The 23,946-nt window shown below is 34.4% G+C and overlaps 2 protein-coding genes across 4 annotated transcripts; one reads left to right on the top strand and one right to left on the bottom strand.

Moving 5' to 3' along the window:
- The first annotated feature begins 1,150 nt into the window (after window positions 1-1,150).
- LOC144553457 (diacylglycerol kinase 7-like) lies at window positions 1,151-8,502 on the top strand. 3 transcript variants are annotated; one of them, XM_078301630.1, is made up of 13 exons: window positions 1,151-1,259; window positions 1,380-1,812; window positions 3,606-3,728; window positions 4,180-4,317; window positions 4,392-4,477; window positions 4,764-4,836; window positions 4,996-5,071; window positions 5,414-5,496; window positions 5,758-5,828; window positions 6,610-6,687; window positions 6,863-6,950; window positions 7,074-7,190; window positions 7,951-8,502. In XM_078301630.1, exons 2-13 carry the CDS (start codon window positions 1,462-1,464, stop codon window positions 8,107-8,109), a joined length of 1,443 nt encoding a protein of 480 aa, XP_078157756.1. In that variant the 5' UTR covers window positions 1,151-1,259; window positions 1,380-1,461; the 3' UTR covers window positions 8,110-8,502. The 3 variants fall into 3 exon arrangements, with proteins under 3 accessions (XP_078157756.1, XP_078157757.1, XP_078157755.1); XM_078301631.1 differs by lacking the exon at window positions 1,151-1,259 and having other exon boundaries at window positions 1,293-1,812; window positions 7,951-8,125; window positions 8,296-8,502; XM_078301629.1 differs by lacking the exon at window positions 1,151-1,259 and having other exon boundaries at window positions 1,293-1,812.
- A 4,766-nt stretch (window positions 8,503-13,268) lies between these two features.
- LOC144553455 (glutamate receptor 2.8-like) lies at window positions 13,269-20,556 on the bottom strand. The gene is made up of 5 exons (XM_078301627.1): window positions 20,202-20,556; window positions 15,957-17,272; window positions 15,325-15,637; window positions 14,266-14,675; window positions 13,269-14,129 (listed from the first exon to the last, which is right to left on the bottom strand). The coding sequence occupies exons 1-5, from the start codon at window positions 20,500-20,502 to the stop codon at window positions 13,524-13,526; spliced, it is 2,946 nt and encodes a 981-aa protein (XP_078157753.1). The 5' UTR covers window positions 20,503-20,556; the 3' UTR covers window positions 13,269-13,523.
- Between the last annotated feature and the right edge of the window lie 3,390 nt (window positions 20,557-23,946).

The raw sequence follows: 23,946 nt of genomic DNA, 5'->3' as shown, positions 1-23,946 counted from the left end.
AGGTGAAAGAACTGACTGCTTATTCTCCCGTCGACCTTTGGCCTGCCATCGTGGTGTTCCAGTGAGTAGGTGGTGTCTGTCCGGTGAGTTCTCCCTCTTCTTTAACTGGTGATTACTGCCTCAATTTCGAACTAATTTCGAATCAAATCGAACTAGTTCGAATTATACCGAACCAAATTCGAACTGGCTTTTTAGGTTTGAAATCTATTTCAATTTCGAATTAGATTTGGTTCGAAATTATTTCGAATTCGAATTCGAACTAGGGCATGTTCGATTTGGTTCGGTTCGTTTGCAGCCCTAATTGTAACAGATGAATTTTGCAGAAATAGAGAAAAACATCCGTCCGAATAATAACATACAAAATTCCCTATTCAGCCTTTTCGCGTGAGCCAGTGACCTCCACTATGTCGGCCCAGAACCGGCTGGAGCATTAAATGACAGTCCCGATGGCATCTTCGTGATTAGAATGAACTATAGTGGCATACTACAGCTTATCACCCGTGTTGGAATTAACAGGCTGCCTGAAAGCGACCTCCCGTCCCATCATCGGGATGCGTATCCTCTGCATTAACTGAAAAAAGAATCTTTTGAGTTAATGAATCTCAACCGTCTGATTTAAAACGGAGCCAATCCGGCCCCTTCTTATGATATAGGGGTCCTTTCATATTAGTGCGGATCTTGTATACCCGAATCATGAAACAGATCGGATGCTCAATATTCATTAACTGAAAAGATTACCTTTTCAGTTAATGCAGAGGATACGAATTCCGTTGTCCGATGCCACGAGTGCGAATCCTCTGAGATATCTCAACTTTTGCGTGACCGACGTGTCCGGTGCCTATTCGGGGTGATGTACGGGTCAGTATTATGTGTGCTTTGAGATTCGTGAAGAACGTATTTAAACGGTTGGGATTTTCCATAAAGTCGCGCAAAGTTTGAGATATAACAGAGGATACGAATTCCCGATGCCACATGCTCGCATATTTGCCATCTAGATTCTGGGCTCTAGTGTGTTAATTACAATATTATCATATATATAACGAGTCATTTCTTATTTCAATTGACTCGTTTTACAAACGGAGACGGTGATGCGTAACATGATATATCGAATTTTGATACATCACGCTGGGTGTTTCTTCTCTTTTTGCAAAGGCAAAATTTCTCTCTTTCGCTCTAGAAGAGTTGAAAGCCGCTGCACGGTCTAAACTGAGACTGAGTTATACTGTACAGTAGCGCGTACGCAAAGAACAATATAATCGGTTTTGCATCACCAATCCTTTCTCTCTGAGTCACTGTTTTGTTTAGATCTTCGAATCTATTTTGTTTGTTCGTTGGTTCGTTGCTTACCTCTTTCCCTCTCGCTTTCAAGTTTCAATCAGACTTCAGTCCCAAACAAGCACTACCTCTGAAGATAAGAGAGAGAAAGAGGGAAACGGCTACGTCAAATAGAGAAAAGGAGACATGGCGGGGTCCGATGAAGCATCGGGGGCTGCCGGAAGGATAGCGTATGCGGCGAGAGTTTCAATTTGGGAATCACTTAAGGCATGTGGGTTCTTTCACAAGGAGATCTCAAAGGAAGAACTTAGACAAAAGATCGTGATGCGCAAGTATCTTCGTGTGGCTATGCGTACAGCTTCCACGACTAAGGATGTGTCGGCGGGAGTAGAGGCGGCATCTAGTGCATTGGTTGGTGACGAGGAGCCCATGGTGGCGCCTGAGGCACCACTGGTGGTGTTTGTTAACTCGAAAAGTGGGGGTCGCCATGGCCCAGAGCTCAAGGAGAGGTTGCATGAACTTCTGAGTGAAGAGCAGGTCAGGAATATTTCTGTTTTATTCACTATTAGATTGTTTTTATCTAGAGTTTATGGTCTAATTTCTAAGTTCTGGTTTTGGGCAGTATTTTTACTATTTTTTTTTTTCCCTTTTCTATTTTGAGCGCCGACGCTTAACGTTGGTTATGAGATGGGCAACATTTCTCAAAAGATTTTTCGAAGAGAACCAGTAATCTGATATTGCACTTTTTACGCTAAACAATGCAAATTCTCGAATATTGTCTAAAATTAAATTTACTCTTGTACGATTTCTGTTTGTTTTCTCTTTAGAACTAATTTTGACCTATGTTGTCTCTAACAATGACCCTGGGTCATAGGGGTCAAATCTACGGTTGATTATGTTGAGCATGAATCTTGTCATTTCAAATTGGGAGGATGCATTTGATGGTTCCTTTTGTTGAATTAGTGCTTCTCTCTTAATTGATTTGCTGGTTTTGATCTACTTTCCGAATCAATTGGGTTTGTGTTTCCGATAGTGTAGAACCCAATTTTTGATTGGTACACTTTAGATCAAACATTAAAGATAAATGAGATTGAGAAATTAAGTTATCAAAAATCTATAGTACCAGAGGCAATACTAAAGGCCATTGTTCAAATAAATTGATTCGAAGCTTTTGAATGCTCAGCTTCTTCGACTGTGTACTCTCCATTTATGACATTCTTGGACATTCACCATACAGAGCTATGGATTTGTTTCAAATGTCTTGAATGGTCTAAATATTAAATGAATAAAATTGTTGTGGGAATGATCAAAATAATATATTTGTAATAGTTTTAAAATGGTTTGTTTGACCTTTATCTTGCTCAATACAGGTGTCGTTTTGGTTCTCATTGTTTTTTTTTTTTGCTCATTAAAAGACAATATTTCACAAGCTGGCCAAAGGCTTTTTTTATTTTTTATTTTTCGAAAAATAGTTAGATTAAGAGCAATATTATTTCCATCCACATGTCTTCAAATATAATTACAGGTAAACTAAAAAAATAAATAGCCTGAAAGGTTGACAAAATTTGCATTCAGTTTTTGGGGCCTGCAGGAGCTGGGTTGCACGCCAGCTGGCAGGGCACTGGAACTGCACAACTGTTTGAGAAAAACTAGTCCCTCCGTTTAACCAGTTTGCAAATGTTTTTTGATACAAAAAATAAAAAGGAACAAACTATTTTCTAGTTTCTTTAGCATAAGTCGGCCAAATTAGTCTTACTTTGATCCCATCAACTCTTGTATTATTATATGAGTAGGGTTAAAATGACCCATTGTTTTCGTGCCCCAATCACGCCTAACATTCTTATCTCCGTTTATAAGGTCCAAATATTCGATTTGAACTGCTCAACATGATCTCCATATTAAAATGTGCTTGGAAACCTGGAAACCAAATTTTATATTTTTTGAAAATTTTTACTATTTTTTTTATAGGTACATGGATGGTTCGAAATTTTGTGAAAAACAGTGATTTTGTACCTATCTAAAAAATAGTAATTTAAAAAAAAATATAAATTTCATATCCAAGCACATATTACATCACATTTTAACATGAAGATTATGTTGAATGGTTCAGATGGACTGTTTGGACTTTGAAAATAAAGATAAGGATGTGAGGCATGATTGGGGAAAGAGAAAAATGGGAATACTACTCTTATTATATTGTATTATGTAGACAATATAGTGCACCTTTCTAAATTGAAGAGGGGCTTGAATATATTTTGTTGGTGTATCTTTTTTACCCCGTGTTAACTCCTGTTTGTACCAGGACTTGCTAATTAATTATGTTGGTGCAGGTTTTTGATCTTCAAACCATTAAACCACCTGATTTTGTTTCATATGGATTGGCTTGCTTGGAACAAATGGCTGCTCAAGGTGATGCTTGTGCAAAGGACACACGTGAAAAGTTGAGAATTGTGGTATGCTATCTTGATTCTAAATCGAGCCTGAGAGACAATCTCGCTCAATATTTCACTTAAATCACAAACTTAGACCTTCTATGTGGTGCTTAAGGTTTTTATTCTCTTTTAACTTCTCCATATAATCCCGAACTACTTGGCTTACAAATATAAGATGGTTGTGTCCGGGGGTGGAGCCAGAATTGTTATATTTAGGGTGGGAGTGGGGGGGTTGTTGGGGATGGGTTTGTAGCTTGACATGCAGGGTGACTATATACTCTCCAGCACTGTCGAGAATATCAATTTGCTAAAGGACAAGAAACTATACGATAGCGAATTTTTGTATGTACGAAACTTTTTAAAAAAATCAACATATTTTTTAATTTTTCTACATATGCTATACTGAGTTTTCTTATGCTAATCTCTTTCCTATCTGAGATGTACACACTTTTGATGTATGTTCTTTTTTTAGGTTGCAGGAGGCGATGGTACTGTGGGTTGGTTGCTGGGAAGCCTCAAAGACCTTTATGAGAGCAAAAGGGAACCGGTTCCTCCGACAGCGATTATTCCTCTTGGTACCGGGAACGACCTTTCAAGAACATTTGGCTGGGTATGTGTATATTCTTGTTTGACCACTCTTTTTTTAGACTTACGGATTGCTCTAGTAATAGTATTTTTGTACAGGGTGGTTCTTTCCCATTTGCCTGGCGGTCAGCTGTGAAGCAATTGCTCTACAAGGCAGTGATTGCGCCTATTTGCCGGCTTGATAGGTGAATTCTATTTCTTGTTCCAAATTTGGTCTATCATTTCAGTTGGTCTGGTTGCATTTATCCTTTGAATTAAAGAATGCCTTTACCTGATTTTGAATGTGGGCCTGGTTGCGCAGTGATCGCTGTGTTTGATGCTTGTAATTTTTGTCAAGATTCAGTTTATTTTATTTTCTCTTGTGTTTAATTTAGGTTTAATTTGGACCAGTGGGCAACTTAAATTTTAGCGTAACAGAAGTTAGATCTAAATTTTAACCTTTTAGCCCCCAACTTTGGAATGCATATGCAGTTGGCATTTAGAAATTGCAATGCCGGAAGGGGAGCTAAAAGAAAAGCCGTACTCCATCAAGCAAAAGGATAAGGTTTGTTCAATCTATTAAAACTTCGGATAGTTTCTAAAGCAAAGCTTTCTGCAAAAGTGCATGCCTTTTCAAGTACTTTATCATTGAAAATGTAACTTGAACTGTTGAATTAACATTTTCTATGTTTTACCGAAGTATCTGATAGTCATATGATTGCAGGAGATGGATATCGAAGGAGAGATGCCTGAGAAAATTTCTTGCTACGGAGGAGTCTTTTATAACTATTTTAGTATTGGTGAGATTATTTTTTAAGGATTTACTAAGCACCCTTTTCGCTTTTCACATGCAAATTGTTTATTTTTTATTTTTAAATTTTGAACTAAGGTCTTGCAGCAAGGCCGGGCATCCACAGAGATATCAAAATTTCCTTTACTTTATTCTAAAACCAAACCCTCCCAAGTGAGTCTCTTGTCTCCCTGGAGACAATCCCCTGAAATTCCCAGCCCTCTTTGTGCCATTTTTGCTGGACACCTTGTTCACTCGAGTGCAGTGTTGATGTGCTTGTACTGAAGAGTAAAATTATTAATTTATTCCTGCTTTATTATAAGATATTAACATGCATATCTATTGCATAAAGGAATGGATGCTCAAGTGGCCCATGGATTCCATCATCTGCGTAATGAGAAGCCTTACCTTGCACAGGGCCCAGTTGCAAATAAGGTATGTTACATGTGCTAACTTGACATGTCTGCTCAGAAGGCATGATTGCCACATTTTTACCTAAATTAGACCAGGGAATTTTATATTTTCTATCTTGGGTCATAGTTTGTGCATCTTGTAGGTACTGTTATGTTATTTAGTGGGCTGTGAGAAACATTCTTATATTTTCTTGCCTGCCTGTTGGATACACTAGCTATACTTATTTTCTCTATATATGTATATGTTTTCACTAAAATGTAAATTTTACCTTCCTATTATTAGTTGATATATGCTGGATACAGCTGCACCCAAGGGTGGTTTTGTACGCCTTGTGCGGCTACTCCAAATTTAAGGTAACTTCTCTTGTGATTTAACCTAAAAAGACCTGTTCTGCACAAACTCAAAGCCAAACTGATTATTTCTAGATGTCAACTACCCAAATGCAAACGAACTTAAGCCTGACCCAGCAAAACCCGAACCCCACCAGGTCCTGAAAGCCAGAGACTTGTCATCAAATCCAAACTGAATACCCAGCCTGAATGAAAAAGATAACCTGACCTGACCCTGAAAACTCCGATTTTTTTTTTTTTCGGTAGCATAAGCGAATATCAAAATTTCATCTTTACCATCAATTTCAGACAATTTCGTTTTATACCACAACAGCTGAATTATTCAGCGGTATCAGAACCAACTCTCTCATAACACAGATTTTGACCGCCGAATAATTCAGCGGTTGTGGTATAAAACCTAATTGTCCGAAATTGATGGCATAGGTTTAATTCTTTTTTCTATTTTGCTGTGAATAAAAAAAATAGGCTGAAAATTCATCCCTAACTACAAATAAACATTTCAGAATGGTTACCGAATGCCGACTAATCTGATATCTGACAAGACATCCTAAATTGGACAACCTGATATGGAATGTCCTGACACCAGGAATTGAATTTTATTTGAAATGATCAAAATTTCAGAACCAAAGACCTGTATTGAGCTTGATCCAAGCCTCCTATTTGCACCTCTAATCGTACTGTTGTCTTCCTTTTTAATTAGACAAATACTCATTTTGATTTGTTCTGAAATAATGATTACTTTAGTATGCTCTTATAACACTGTTATTTGTGCGACAATATGCAGGGGTCTTAAAAATATTGTGCGGCTCTTTATCAAAAGAGCAAATTGCTCTGAATGGGAGCAAATTCACATTGATTCAAGGCAAGTCATTTAGTTGTGTTTTTCTAGATTATGAACATTGAAATATGGCATTACTTTAATGGTTTAACCTAGTTCTCTCAACTAAGGATCGTTACTGTCATTTGTGCTTTTGTCAGTTTATCTATCTTTTGGTCTGTTGTTTACATGTGTGAAGTTTATTATTTTCTTCATGCAGTGTTAGATCACTTGTTTGTTTAAATCTCTACAATTACGGAAGTGGAAGACATCCTTGGGGAGATCTAAAACCTGACTATCTTGAAAAGGTTTTGTTTTTGTTTGCTGGAGTTGAAGTAATTTAAAACATTATGCTCATTCTTGCATATATTAAAGCAACACCCTAAACTCTAAAACCTGAACATATTTGTTCCTCTTTTATGCATTTGTAGAGAGGATTTGTAGAAGCACATGCTGATGACGGCTTGTTGGAAATATTTGGGCTCAAGGAAGGGTGGCACGCTTCCTTTGTCATGGCTGAGTTCATCAAAGCAAAGCATATTGCTCAGGTTCGTTAATTTTTTTTTTTGGCAACCATTGCAATCTCAATAGCAGCACCAGACAGAAAACATTCCCAATATGTGCATCTTTTAGCTTTGTAATTCCAGGAGTTTTATAATGTTATGCATGTAGAATTTAGGGATGTAAAAAAGTCATGCCGTGATCGGATACGTCCACGGCACAGCACGTGCCGACCATTCACGTGATGTGACCATCCTTTGGAAAATTGGCACAGCACGACATGCGAACTGGTCTGGTCATGGCTTGGCATGTCACATGGTCACGTGAGTCACGCATGCCCAGGACCGTTAGATCTTGATTGAATGGTGAAGTTTGAATAAATTAACTTACGAAAAAAATAGTTAAATGTAATCAACACGACACGTCTGGTCACGGCGTGCCTTGGTGACCGTCCCTCCGAATTTGGTCACGGCACGAAACGACACTTGAAAATCTGACTTGGTCACGGCATGACTAGTCACGTCATGGCACGTCACGTATTTACATCACTACATGTAGTATTACATTATGGCTTACTGTTCTTAAAATGTAATTGAATTGTGCTGGCTTAACTTGTGCCAACCTTTTCTACACTGAACTTATTACCATAGTATTTGGACTTTTACTGGTCTGGTCGTTTATTATGGTTGTACTTTGCATTCATCTAAACTTTTCGGGTATTGACCAGACTTCACTTATTTTAGCTTAACATACCATCTATACATCTACCGGTATATTATTTTTAGTTTTTTAAATTTATTTTTCTAGGCTGCTGCGATAAAGCTGGAATTAAGAGGCGGTCAGTGGAACCGCGCATATTTGCAAATTGATGGGGAACCTTGGAAACAGCCCCTTACGAACGACTATTCTACGTTTGTTGAAATAAAGAAAATGCCTTATCACTCCTTGTTGTTAAATGGAGAGTGATCATGAACCAAGTGAGGTACATATTCTAGAGAAGAAGATTTGTTGCTAGTTTAGTACTTTTTTTGCATCAGACAAAATTATTATGAAGTTCTGTACAGCTATCTAGTTGCAGGAGCTAGTCGTGTTCCCGTATCTTGAAATTCTTAGTGTATGATTATATATACCATCTTTTTTTTGGGCTTTCAGTTGATGTAACCTGCAAGTGAAAACGAAATTGGGTAAATGTGTTGATCAATGTATTTTTATTTTTTTTAACCTTGCTCTCGATGCAAGGTGTGCAAGTGCGCAGCAAGGTTTATGTGGTAGAGATAAGGGGTTGTGATTGTTGTTTGCTTTGTATTCTAATCAAATGGGTGTTATGTAATTGATTATGATTATTATGGCTAGTTCATATGATGCGCCTCTCTCTATGTACGGAATTGGACTGGAATCAGCACTTCAGTTTTGTATGATTATGTGGTTTGGACGTCTAGTTTTTCTTTTAGGTCTGCTTTCAATGCACCAAGCAATTTTTTTTGAGATAAACATGAATATTATATCTTTTATAAAAAAAAAAAAATGAAGATTGTATCCCTCAATGTTAAATACTCACAAGGATTCTCAAACTATATTTCAAACTTGCGAGTTTTGTGTATAAGCAAAACCTAAATCAGTCTTGGGCCCTACTTGAATAGTTGAATGTAGGTTTGTTTCTTCAGAGAATTGTGTTTTTATTTTCTTAAGGTACCGTCTTTCAATTCAACTGATATAATATTTTTTTAGTATGAAATAAGAGTTGAAACTCTTTTTAAATTATTATATACGAAAACTAATTTCAAATTTATGACCTTTCATACAAATGACAATGAGGATATAATTTACTAAACTAATATGATTTTCTAAACTGATATTAAATTATACACACTATATAACAACAATTAAAACTTGTCCGCAAATACTTCCGCCACAAGAGAAGTACTGTCCTTGAACGAGAATATCATCATATCACCAGATCATTAGATCTGAAAAAAATATATATTATATTTAATCGCATATAGATTTAATTGCAAAAATAATGCGGGGATCAATATTTGAAACTGACAAGACAATTTTTTTTTTTTTTTTGATAAGTACTGGTAGGAGCGGAGCTAGACTTCTGAGTAATGGGGGTCAAAAATATATAAGAAAAATAAATTTCAATGACATAAATTTGTTTTAATAAATTAAATATTAATAATTTCAACATTTACATGTAGAAAAGTTTTAATAGTAATACAGAGGATACGAATTCTTACTATTCGTCCTCAAAGGTAAGAGAAAATGACATAAATAATAAATAATAAATAATAGATGTTATTGTGGAAACAGATATAATATTCTAGTATGTTAAGTTGTTACTTTTAGGAAAAATCGACAATAAGAGCTTATATTCTGGTTTATATTTTATTTGTTTTATTATGAAGGATTATATGGTTAAGCACTTAAGCATAGTGAAAAAAAAATAAACGTGATTAACATATTGTGACTTGGTCACGTTATATCACGGTACATGATCAAAATTTATTTTCATGTTACATGATGTAATGTAACTAAAATAAAGGAGGACAGTCAGTCATACTGTGATCAAACGTGATTGGTCATATTTAATTATTATTTTAAGGTTTTAAATTATTTCATAAATATTAACAACGAAAGATATTAAAAATAAGAAACTATTACAAAATAAATTACAATAAAGAATTAATATTGAAAAAATTAGTCATGTCATGTGAGTCACGCACAATGTGATATATTTGTGACGAAGCTGATAATGACGTGACTAATTTTTATCAATAATCTTATATATATATATATATATATAGAGAGAGAGAGAGAGAGAGAGATAGGCTAATATGCTTTCGGTAGCATATGGGCCGAAATATATACGATTCAAATTTGAAATTTCAAAATTCAAAAAGTCGATCTGAACCGTTCATCTTGTTCTCCATATTAATATGTGCTTGGAGACCAAATTTTATATTTTTCTGAATTTTTTTACTATTTATTAAGTCACTTTGAAAATTGCTGATCCAATGGTGGCTTAACAAAACAGTAAAACCGTTGGATCAACGATTTACAAAGTGGCTTAATAAATAGTAAAAAAAATTAGAAAAATGTAAAATTTGGTCTCCAAGCACATATTAATATGGAGAACAAGATGAACGGTTCAGATCGACTTTTTGGATTTTGAAATTTCAAATTTTATCCGTGTGTATTTCGGCCCATATGCTACCGAAAGCACATTAGCCCCCTCTCTCTCTCTCTCTCTCTATATATATATATAGAGAGAGAGAGAGAGAGAGTGACTAATGTGCATTCGAATGTATATGAGCCGAAATACATACGGTCCAAATTCAACTTTTCAAAATCCAAACGGTCAATCCGAACCGTTCATCTTGTTCTCCATATTAATATGTGCTTGGAGACCAAATTTTATATTTTTCTGAATTTTGTTTACTATTTATTAATTATTTTACAAAATTGTTGATCCAACGGTGGCTGCTGATTTTACTGTTTTTGTTAAGCCACCGTTGGATCAACAATTTTGTAAAATACTTAATAAATAGTAAAAAAATTCAGAAAAATGTAAATTTTGGTCTCCAAGCACATATTAATATGGAGAACAAGATGAACGGTTCGGATCGACCGTTTGGATTTTGAATAGTCGAATTTGGACCGTATGTATTTCGGCCCATATACATTCGAATGCACATTAGTCTCTCTCTCTCTATATATATATATATGAGGAGGGATCGAGTTACAACAAAGTTATCACAATTATTTTCTACATTTTCAAAGTCCAAATCGTCGATCCAAACCGTTCAACATGATCTCCACAATAAAATGTGCTTCCAGATCAAATTTTATATTTTTTGGAACAGTCGTGAAATACCTTATTGCCTGAAGCCTTTTTTTTTTGTTTTCAGAAGGAAATAATGGCTGTAGCAGGAAGAGAAGGGTATCGAATAAATTAACTGTTCTAAGCTTATATCTAAAAGGTTTGCTTGTCCAGTGATTAATGACATATCTAACTTAAGAAAACAACAGCTAAAAACAAAGGCTGTTCAAGTGGAGAATTTTTGTGCATTTCTTTTTTACAATTTTTTCATCCTATGACAAATGATATGTCTAACTTAATTTAGTTTTTTTTTTTTTTTTTGCCTTTACTAGTTGTATCAGGTCTTGCTGGAATTGACAGTACCAATCCGGAAGCAAGATTGAAAATTTCATTCATAGTTCTTTGCTGCGCAAAAGGAGTGGAAAGTAATAATTTTGCAAATTCACTATGAATTTGCAAGTGTATTTGTAGTACAATTTGAGCAAATAGCATGGAAGAAGCAATGTCTTATTCTGTTATATAGTGTATCAATGTATCAATATAACCAAGTCTTTATTAAAGGGTAATTTTAGTCATTTGATAATGTATCAATGTAAAGCGCACAGCTTGGTTGCTTCATCTAATTAGTAGTAATTTTGTGAGCAACTTTTGGTGTAAAGTATCAAGTGCATGTGTGTTTGTATAATATCATCTCACAAATATACATCCAATTTGTGGTTTGTTTCGTTAAGGTTCAGTGATATAGGCTGGTATGTTTTGCTGGCTTAGACTTGTTCAACAAGGAATTCCTTGATGATAGAATAGTCTACTTGGAATTTCTTGATGCTAGAAGACTCTACTTGCTGATATGTTGCTTGGTTTCAGTTAATATTACAATTTGACACATTTTTAGACTGTTGTTTAAATATTGTAGCAATTTTTTTTTGCTACAATCTTAGAGTTCTTCAGTAAGATCTGATGATAGATCAGAAAGTTTGTCACTCATGTTCTATTGAATGGCTATCTTTTTTTTTTTTCCTGCCATGTTATATATAGCTAAATCTTTATTAGTTCATTTTAATGTGCTTATTGAGACTAAATATTTCAGAACAAAAGACTTTGTATATAAATTTCTTATTATATATTACACTAAACATAAACAAAGTACACTCGAATTGTCATACATACACAGGAAAATTGAGGCCACTGGATTCAAAAAGAGAAGCAATGAGCATTTATCAAGAACAAGAAACAGCAAAAGCGAAAGCAAAAATTCAAATTGTAAATTATAGGGAAAATAATTTGTAGCAGCTTGTTGATAGATTCCCCTCTTTCTCAATCTTTGAGCTTGAAAATTGACACAAACTTATCAAAGGCATGCCGATATTGAGTACCCTGTTAAAAATAAGTAACAATAAAAATCAACATCAGCAAAATTAACATTTTAAAGTTTCTCTTGTTAATGAACATTATAAAGTTAACTTAAGGCTTTTACAATAAATATTGTTGGCTAGATTATTCTAGCACCAGAAATTTGTTCTTTTGCTTTAATACTTGCAAAACCCAAATCAGACAAAATTATATAATTTTATATCAGTTTTACACAGACAAAGATGCCAAATATGAAAAAACTAAAATAAATATTACAATTGACTTGATCAATTCATTTAAGAGCGAATTCAAAATCATCAACGAAATTTTTATTTGAAACATTACACAAAAGAGGGTTTCTAGCAATTTATGGCACTGGAAGTCTGGAACATGGATCAATTGGTGATTCATTTGCCAAATTTACATTAAAAAACTTGTGAGCGAAACAATAAGCAAATTCTCTATTCAATTCAAGAGAATAAGCTAGTTTAGGACTAGGTCAAGTTCAAATTTTCAAAACTCTAAAATCAGACGGAAACAAAATCAACCAAGAAATAGAGAGAAATACCATGTTACAAGTCTCAATAGAAATGGTGCTTCTTCTTAATCCAAGTAGCGACCGAGAGAAAACGGGCGAAACCCAAGATAGGGTTTGAGAGGAACCGGTTCAGTAATTCTGGAGCAATCCCTGAGAGAGAGGGGGAAGGTGGGGGCGGAGTTGCTTGAACGCACGACAGAGATGGCGGAGTTGTGCGTTGTTTAATTCCAGTGCTTTTATTCTTGGTTGTTCATTTCATATTTGCTTCGTTGAAATTTCCAAATTTTATATTATTGCACTCTAAAAAAAATCGCAAGCTTTCTCTCAGTATTATAGCTTCTCAATTGGTGAGAGACTCTTTTCTCAGTACAACCACTTTAGTGCTTATTGGGGTTTCACCCTTAAGATTCAAGATTTTGAACAATTTGAAGAACCAATAGAATGTACTATATATCTCAATTCAACACACAATTCTTGACCAAATTTTGATTAATCTACATTGATTAGTTGAGATTCTTACATATTCATTAGCAGCATGCTATCTGTCAATTAACTATGTACATGCTTTTAATCAAATTAATATGGAAGCACAAACATGGCTTCAGATGAAGAAATTACAAAATAAAAGGATAAATATAATAGAAAAGAAAGTGGCACAAATTCATGTCATCACTCTAAAGAATGACCTGTCAGCTCGATCTCCTCAGTAGGCCCTCTATTGCTCGTGCTACAACTGTCACTCCCAGGCGGTGGCGTTGCCTCTCCCTGGGCAAAATCAAAACTAGCCTCGGACAATTGGTTTGAACTATTACCAGGACTGCTTGAACCCACAAACCTTGTTTGCCTCACAGCTCCGTCTCGACTTCGTTCTTGTGATCTTGGAGATCTAACATATTCCTTGAAAGTAGGGGACTTGAATTTCTGATCGAATTGGTCGTAATGCTGAAACCATGCATGTATTTTCTCCCATGGAGTTTGATCAATTGTTGTCAAATTCATGAGTGTTTCTCTTTCTTTATACAAAAACATGCCAATGTAAATCAAAAGCATGAGGCCTGATACACTGCCAGTGATTATGAAAAGGCCAGCAAAGCTGTGGAAGCCGAGGCTGGAAGAGGAAGAGCTGACACTGGTACTTGAGCTGGTACTCGAGCTGGTACACGTATCGGAGTCCCCCAGCCATTTTCTTTCTATTAGGGTCATCTCATCTCCCTCTGTCACGCTTAGCACTGCCCTGGACAAGTCTTGCAGTAGGGGAGCACCTCTTGGGAAAACCTGTTTCTCAGTATAACAACAAGATATCAATATCATATATCAGCTATTTGTCTTCACAGTTGTATGACTTGCTGGAAATTTTAATTTTATGTAAAAAAAAAGTAAAATAAAATGTGTAAAAATGTAAGTGACTTACGAAACCAAAGCCCTCAGTTTTGTATGTTGGGCCAGCCATAACATAGTTGTTGCTGCAATATTGCGAAAGAAAAACTTTAACATAAGGGATCTCATCGAAAATAGCGGCAACCCCTCCATTAGCAGATCCTTTGGCCAAGGCATCCGCGTAATCATCAGCAGTGCTTAGGTTTTTCAATTTTCCATCTTCAAACCCTAGCTTATTCAATAAATCCTTCACAAATGAGCCATCTTGGTATCCTACATAATCACCTTGTTTTAAGAGCTGATTTACATCTGTCACTGAAGGCTGAAGTTGCTGCACTGTCAGCATCGATGTCAGATTGGCTGTGTAGCTTGACGTCAGTACAAGTACCAAAAAAACCCAGATGATGACCACAAACCTTGATAGGTTGCTCTCCAACTTCTCCTCTTAAGAAAAACAAAGTTAGATTTCTTAATATTGTTATTGGAAAAGTAAGATGTAATAAAACAATTTCAACTAGCACTTGATTCTGAGAATGAAACAACTATACATGACTGGGACTCGTGTGATGTTGTTCGCAAATGAAAGAGGTGAATCTACTGTCAAGTCAGAGGGTGCTTAGCCACTTTCATGATTTAAAATTTTTTAATCACGTATATTGAAATTTAATTGAACTAGTTTTTGTTTTTTTAAAGTGTTAAATGGTTCAGCCACCTCATAAAATGCTAAGTGTGTGCCCCTAGTTTGGTGGTAACAATTCCACTTTATGGGCATGGAGACTTGGGTTCAAATTCCAACTGCCACACTTTGTGTATTTTAAGTTCAACCCTCCCAATAGAAATTTTCTAGTTCCGCCCTTGGCAACAGAGACAACTAGTCTATACTATTTCCCTTGTTTATGTGTTGGTTTCTGATTTTTCTTTTGACATACTACTTTTTTACTTTTTTTGGTCCAATTTCAGGGAGGTTTCTACCACCAATATAGTAAGAGTTTTTACTGCACCAATGTTTCACATTGTAATGCTTGTTTCCAGATATTAAAAAAAATCAATTGGCATACAGTCTACAGATCAAGCAATGGAATGTTACACATACTGTGGGCAAATACGAGAGTTGAAAAGGCAAAGTAATTGACGACGCCAAACTGCTGCCATGATGTTCCCCTAAATTCCTTGTTGATGCGGTGTTCGATTACCCACACAATGAATCCTGTGAAGACAAAGAATGCCATGCTAGTAAGCCAGAGCTGTGCTGTGAGCGGTTTCAAGAAGATCCACATGCTCTGACTCGAGCCTGAACTAAGAGGAACAATCATTGAAACACCAGAATCCGTGAATGGCATTGTGAAGTTCACATAGTTGGTCCTGTTGGCTCTGATCGTTACATCTCCCACTAAAGCATCATAATTCTGTTAGAATAAACAATGTTTAAAATTAGAAACATGGATCAATCGTAATAGAATTAAATAATGCTTGGCATTGTAACTGAATACTAATTTAGTTAAATGAATAAGGTTTCCAGCATGGGCTGACACTATAGGAAAATGGTTCAAATCCTGCAAAGCACAAACTGAGCTGAGAATTTTAGAGAATTTCATTAGGGGTGTAGAGAATAGCTCGGGAGAATTAAGATATAGAATAAAGGGGAATTATGAGAATTCGGATGCCGAACTTTACCACTCTAAAGAAGGTTAAGATAAAAAGTTTATATTCTAGTTAAATTGTTACCTTCAGATAAACCTGGTAGACTAGATCGTTATAGGAATTAAGGTCCAGGGGATAAAACTCGTACAGTACGGCATAAGGTAGCTTGCTCAATGATGCACTGAAGATATCAATGCAATAACCTGTAACCGCTGAGGTAGACTCATTTTTGTTGACAGGTCCAGAGACATTGACAAACACACTGAACCCTGCCTTTGCCGGAACAGCTATTCGTAGAACTTTACCATTTGTTGGCAAAATCCAACCTTTAGGTGCCATAGTTAAATCTCCTGGCCATATTATGCTTTTCAAATTATTGGCATTGTTGCCGTCTTTATTGGAGTCTATTTCACGAGTTATTCCTTTGTCTGGGGTCCAAAACCCAACAATTCGTGCATTTTTTCCTACCACATTAACAATCTCAAATGCCGACAGCTCAAGCTGCCCGTCAACAAGTCTAAAATTCCCTGCCAATCCATCAAATGTGGTGCCAAGTATTGCACTGAGAAGCTTAGGCCCGGTTTCTGAAACCCCTAGGGTACTCAAATCTGTGGTGGTGTCATTGCTTGAAGGTATAACAAAAGTTGAATTTGTTACTTTCGACTTTTCGACTGCCGTAGCCATAGCCCACACAGCATCATATGCCCAGAGCTGATAAATGTTTGGGTCTGCTGCCTCAATTCCCGGGTTATCTTGCCGGAACTGTTCTCTGAACCGTGCATTGAAACTTTTGACCTTATCTGACAAATCAAAATACGGTCTAAATGCAACCACCCCCTCCATGGAATTTTGTATATACGGATCAAATGTCTCAAGGACATCACCAACACTATCTGTTACAATCCAGACATACCCTTCAGACATCATGCCAACTACTTGTACACGCTGAAAGAACCGAGAAGCCAGTGCTGGAAGCATGTGCACCACAAATACACGGGTTTGTAGTGTCATGAGGTGGTACAACTCGCTATCGATACGATCATCAGTTGCCTCAGTTGGTATGACCAGACGGTAAGGGATCTTTGTGTCAACCGAGAGGAGAGCATCAGTGAGAGATGGTATAATGCCAGATCCATATTCAGATTCTTCATAAATAGGGACTGCCTCACGCCATCCGAAATTTTGTATGAAGGCAGCAATTGGTATGGATTGGGAAGAGTCATTGAGGTTGGCACGGACGAAAAATGGAAGATGTGATGGAGAGATGGCAGGGCTGGTTGCTGAGAAGGAGAGGAGAGGAACTTGAGATCGGTTGCACATGTAGGCTACAAACTCGGTTTCGGTTGATGTCAGTGGACCCATTATGGCTTCAACTTGGGAATTCTTCAAAAGATCAACAGCTGAAAAAAAAAACTTTGTAGTTTAGTTTGAAATAACTTGAATCATTACTTGAAGAAAGTAAATATTTTTTAAATTTTCTAGAAGAATTTTCCGTCCCTGTTCTATCTGGTCTAGTTCAATATTTTAAGAGAATTAGATTTACAAACTATCTCTTTCTTTATTGTTTATTTAATTTTCCTTTTTTGGGAAAAAGGATGTCTCCCTTTTTATCTCAGCTAGGGATTAGCATGTTATTTTTTTATATATCAAGTTGAGTTTGAACTAAAATCGAGCTATTGAGTTTATGCTAATTTAAATTCGAATTTGGAGCTCTAAACGATCCCAATTATTAATAACTTTGTATTTAGAAAATTATTTCATTGCAATAAGTTTTGTTGAATTATTTGTACACAATTGTTTCTGAAAATAAAATGTAAGAATATAGAATTGTTGTAGTTCATATTGATTAGTACATATTTTCTTACTAAAGGTTGAAGTTTTTCTAAACAATAAACATTTCTTGGTTAGTCTTGTTTGATCATACAATCAAAATTAATTATTGAATTTCTTTCAGAAAATGTTGACGAATTGGAACATTGCTCTTTTATTTATGACCTTAAAAGCTTAAATCGTAAAATAACTAATTACGTTAGTTTTTAGTTATCAATATTTTAATTTTATAATAAATTTGAATTAAGATTTATACTTAAAATGTAAGCAAAATTATATTATATGAATGACTAAATATTCAAAATCGAATAATATAATATTATATTAGTCCCACAAATTAAATAATATATTAATGCAATTTCGAGCTCGAAATTACTCGATAGTCTAATTAAACTAGGGGTGGCAAAAAAAAATCGTAGCTCGTGGCTTGATCATGACTTGTACCTAATTCGTTCGCTAACAATTCGTTTGTTATTGGACTGAACTGTTAACGAACTAGCTCGTTTCTAACTCGTTCCAGAATTAATGAGTTTAAGCTGGGGTTTAGCTTGCTCACTAGCTCGCGAGTTAGCTCGCCTAGGCATTAATTTGTGAATTTGTACGAATTTATGTGCATTTTATACTGTCCAGCTCGGTCCAAAAAGTTTGTATAATTTATTTTCTTCTTAAAACAAGATCCAGTTAGCTAGCTCGTCAGCTCGCGAACTAACTTGGTCCAGCTCGTGACGATTTCAAGTTGAGATTTTATTTTGGATCCCTAAAATCAGCTCGCTTGTAACTCAAACGAGCCAGCTTGTAACGAGTTCAAGTTAGACCCAACTCGTGACGAGCCAGCTCATTACCACCCGTAAATTAAACTAACCAAACTCGGCAGGGGCGGACCCAGTATAGAACTAGGGGAGCAGCCGCCCCCCCTGGATTTTGAGTTTTAGTGATGATCTATCGGTACCGATCGATTTTACCCCTCCTTGAAAATTTGTTTGCCCTCCTCTAGATGTTTGTTTTGTAATTCGGATTAAATTTAGTGTTAAAATCAAAATAAATTTCTTGAATTATGATTAGTAATTATAATTATAAGTTAAAGCACCTGAAATTATAAGTCAGAGCATCGGAAAATATAAGTCAAAGCATTTATTTTTTATCAAGTACTCAATTAGTTAATGGGTTTAAATCCGATAAACTATTTAAACTTGATTCGATTCGATATTTTTTTTTGGCTCCGACGAAAATCATGGATCGGCCCCTGAAACTCGGTATAAATACAAATAAAATATTCTTACGGTATAGCATTATGGTGACGATATTTATTATTTTTATATCAGAATCAGCGATCTTATAGGAGCTGCATAGCGTTGCAACGGTATGAAAGTCGTTAGTGGGAAAGCATGTATTTATTGGTGTGTGAAATTCAAAACGAAGTCTATTTTCTTATATTTTCAATAGTGGCTGCCGTTTCCCCACAATTCTCTGTGAATTCAAATTAGGTGAAATGTTAAATCGGAATCATTAAACTTATTAAAAGTAAATTTTCTTATATTTTCAATAGGCTTCCAAACAAATTAACATCTGTGAACACATGAATTTAGATTGAACAATTTGTGTGTTAAAAACAAGGTTCTAATTGCGACTATCGCATCATTGCCGAAAGACTAAAAAAACAGTTATCTATAACACTGAAAATAGCTAATAACGTTATAGCTTTTAATATTTGAAAATAGCTGAGAACTCTGATTAAGAATAATTAAAATATTTTGAAATGCAGATAAAAGTAAAATTTTAAATTTTAAAAAGTTAACTTTAATTTTAGTCAGATCACATGTTTAGCAAATAAATATGCTGCCATAGCAGGAATACAGAACATGCCAACCTACCAACCAAATTGGTGCTAATTCAAGAGAGAGATTAGCGGACATGATTTTATAAATATAAATAAATCATGGTAAAAGTATAAGAGGAAGAATTTTGACATGCCAAAAGTTGAAATTGAAATGGTCAAAGTTTAAAAATAATAGTATCTGGTCAACGACATGCATGCTAAGAAATCGACCCATATAAGTAATTGAAATGTAATACTCCTATTCCTATACTCAACCGACCAGTTGGCAGTTGCTAGTTTAACAAGCGGCGCTCAGCCAATAAAAATAAAGCATATTCATCAATATTTTATTTTTTGAAATTAGAAAATAAAATTAGGATTTTTTTTTCTTTCTAGATAAATAGATGTGACCGAATCAATGATACAGCGGGCAACTCTCGAAAACTATAGAAGAAGACAATGATAGGACTAAACCAAATGGCAAAATTAGTGGCTAGAGATTTTAACAGAGATATTTTGGCTTCATCAGCGCAAGAGCAATTTGTATTATATTGTTTTTGAGCTGTATGAAGCCGAAACTACTCTGTTAAAATCTTAATACAAATTAGTGCCTACTAACACTAAATGATGTAGAAAAATTCAAGCTTCCATTACCATTAATTAGTCTGAATTATAAAACTAACCTGCTGAAGCAGCTAAAACGACATCATTCATGGAATCCCTAAACTCAAACTCGATTTTGGTGGAGAAATTCCCGTTAATTGTGTAGAAATCCTCGAGCGCCATTGATATGCTCGTTTTGCTTCTCTTCCCAGCCATGGAGCCCAAATCAAGCACCACTCCCACACGAACTGTCCTTTGCGTGGCATTCTGAGCATTTGCAACTGAAAATTGGCGCGAAATTAACAAAGCGAAGAGGAAAAAGAAGTGGGAGAAAAGAGAAGAAGGAATGCACGCAAGGTGTTTGTGTTTTGCTCTCTCCATTAGATGAGAGCAAGAGATTCAAGTATCTGGGGAATATATATGGGTTTTGAGTGGTGGAGAAAGAGGTTGATTTTTCTTATTTGTGCTTTGAGATTCGTGCAGGACGTATTTGACCGGTTCAGATTTTCTAGAAAAATACTGAAAGTTTGAGATATCTAGAAAAATACTTGGTCAATTGTTGCTCTTTTTGTTCGTGCTATTTTTCTGATAATTTATCTTTTGATATCTTATGATTGAATCATTGATCCTAGCCTGTAGAATCTATGCTACGTACTTATATAATATTAGATTCGTCTCTCTCTCTCTTACACTTTCTAATCCTTTTTTTTTATTCAAATGCCGATTTAAATTTGCTCTTTTCCTTAAGAAAATGAGCCGAGACTTTTAAAAATACCCCAAAAAAAAATTATTTTATTAAAAATAACCAGGTTCCAGCCAGATTTTTAAAAATACCCAGACCGCGGAAAAAATCCACTCCCCGAATTTTTTTTTTTTTAAGAGTTTGGAGAAAGAAAATATCCATGGTTTGATTGTTTTTTTTTATAAACTAATTTTTTTTATAATATATGTATAATATATGAATATGTCAGCAAAATTATCAAGTTTGGACTGATATAGAGACCAAACTGAAAAAGTGATTACACCAGTATGTAGAGCATTAAAAAATACACAGAATTGACACAAATTTTAATTTATTTGAATTTTTCTACAATTAGTTATGAATTTTCAAAGTTCTATCGTTCGAAAAAACTTTAAACAACCATAACTTTGGTTAGGAAAGTCGGATTTGCGCATATGATGACTTTTCGGAAAGGGAAGGACGAGACGGATCCGATTTTGCCCGGGTGGTATACTGGGCATCGTTGCATTGGAAGCATCAGAATTTCAAAAACACATCGTTTAGTGTCTCAAAAATGCAATTTAAGTTTTCGTACGACGGTAGGCGTACAACGATCGGTATTTTGTTTAGTATAATTTAGGTTTTTGTAGTGTAATTATTAATTGTGAAATTTTTTAGTTTGCATGTAGAGTAATTTAGATTTTTGTATAATTATATTATATTATATAATTATACAAAAACCTTAATTATATATAATTATATGTACTTATATTATATATAAATATAATATATACATATACATATACATATATTATATTATGAGGAGGGATCAAGTTACAACAATTTTTGAGTTACAATATGTTACAACAAGTATTTTCTACATTTTCAAAGTCCAAATCGTTGATCCAAACCGTTAGATATGATCTCTACAATAAAATGTGCCTAGAGACCAAATTTTACATTTTTTGGAATTTTTTTACTATTTATTAAGATAGGTACAAAAACTAGTCAAATTCAAACCATTGAATTTTGTACCGATCTTAATAAATAGTAAAAAAATTCCAAAAAATGTAAAATTTGGTCTCCAAGCACATTTTATTGTAGATATCACATCTAACGGTTTGGATCGACGATTTGGACTTTGAAAATGTAAAAAAATGATTGTTGTAACTTGTTGTAACTCAAAAATTATTGTAACTTGATCCCTCCTCTTATATTATATATACAAAGTACGGCTAACGTGCTTCCTCTAGCATATAGGCCGAAATGCTTCCGGTGGAAATTTGAAATTTCAAAATCCAAAAAGTCGATCTGAACCGTTCATCTTCTTCTCCATATTAATATCTGCTTGGAGACCAAATTTTACATTTTTCTGAAATTTTTTACTATTTATTAAGCCACATTGAAAATCGCTGATCCAACGGTAGCTTCTGATATTTACTGTTTGGTAAGCCACCGTTGGATCAGCAATTTTCAATGTGGCTTAATAAATAGTAAAAAATTTCAGAAAAATGTAAAATTTGGTCTCCAACCAGATATTAATATGGAGAAGAAGATGAACGGTTCAGATCGACTTTTTGGATTTTGAAATTTCAAATTTCCACCGGAAGCATTTCGGCCCATATGCTAGAGGAAGCGCGTTAGCCGTACTCTATATATACATATATATATATATACACACACATATACATATACATATACATATACATATACATATACATATACATATACATATACATATACATATACATATACATATACATATACATATACATATACATATACATATACATATACATATATTATACATATATTATATTATATATACATATATATATACACACACATACACATATACATATACATATATTATAAAAAAAAACCAAACCATGGATATTTTCTTTCTCAAAACTCTAAAAAAAAAAAAAAATTCGGGGCACGGATTTTTTCTGCAGTCTGGGTATTTTTAAAAATCTGGCTGGAATCTGGTTATTTTTAATAAAATAATATTTTTTTTGGGTATTTTTAAAAATCTCGGGAAAATGAGTACTCTCATTTTCTTCCATCTGAATCGTTCAAAATTCATCACACAACTTCAATTACATCTAAATCGTTTCAATATATTAGAATGATATAAAAGGAAGAAGTAATTGAAACCATGTGATAGATTTTGATCGATTCAGATAAAAGAAAAGAAAAAAGCTCTTTTTTTTAATAAAAGAAGCAAATTTGTATCCTTCAAGTGCTACTTTGACATTGTATAAATAAAAACGGTATTCCTAGTATACTTCTAACTTTTATGTATATTTTATATATAAAATATTTTTCAAATTGTAATTTTTTTTGTAGGTATATTGGTTATCCCTAAATAGTATGTTTATTAAATTAGGGTCAATTTTAAAAAAATAGTCTTTTATTAAATTATTTATAATATTAATTCTAGAGGTTTTATTGATTTATGGTTAATAATTAATTTAAATTAAGGTACGCTCTGTCTAAATAATAAAAAAGTATTTTTTAATATAAATAATATTTTTTTAAATATAAGTGAATGCACATTTTTAAAAAATTTAAGTACGCTAAAATTAAAATATGTAATTTTTTAGTAGCTTTACAAAAAATTGCAATTTTTCGCGTAACTTCTTTGTCACTTCAGTTATGTTCATTTTTCATTTTCTTATTTTCAGTGTGAATATGTGGAATTTTCGTTCTCTGAGTTACCTCACTAAAATGGAATTCGAATCTCCTAAATATCATAAATATTAAGTTTGAATCTGAACCGTTTGATCAAAATCCACACAATTAAATCATACGTTGAACTTAATTTGTTCGGATTCTAATCGAACGGTCTGATTTCAAACTCAAATTTGATGTTACTTTAAGAGATCCGGAACCACTAAAAAGGATAGCCTCAACAATCTAACATCAATTTTAAAATGTTTGTTCTGATAATGCAAAATTATTCATTGCACTGCTAATTAGGAGAGGTTAATTAGTCGTTAGTAGTGAGTAGTGACCAAACCATTACGAATTGTCTATTTTCTGTTTACGCTGTCAATTAGTTGGTCATTATCATTATTATTTTTTCTCTGTATTTTTTTGTT

The sequence above is a fragment of the Carex rostrata genome, chromosome 4, assembly GCF_964058835.1.
Source record: "Carex rostrata chromosome 4, lpCarRost1.2, whole genome shotgun sequence".
NCBI classification, from domain to species: domain Eukaryota; kingdom Viridiplantae; phylum Streptophyta; class Magnoliopsida; order Poales; family Cyperaceae; genus Carex; species Carex rostrata.
This window is presented reverse-complemented; position numbering and strand designations above follow the sequence as displayed.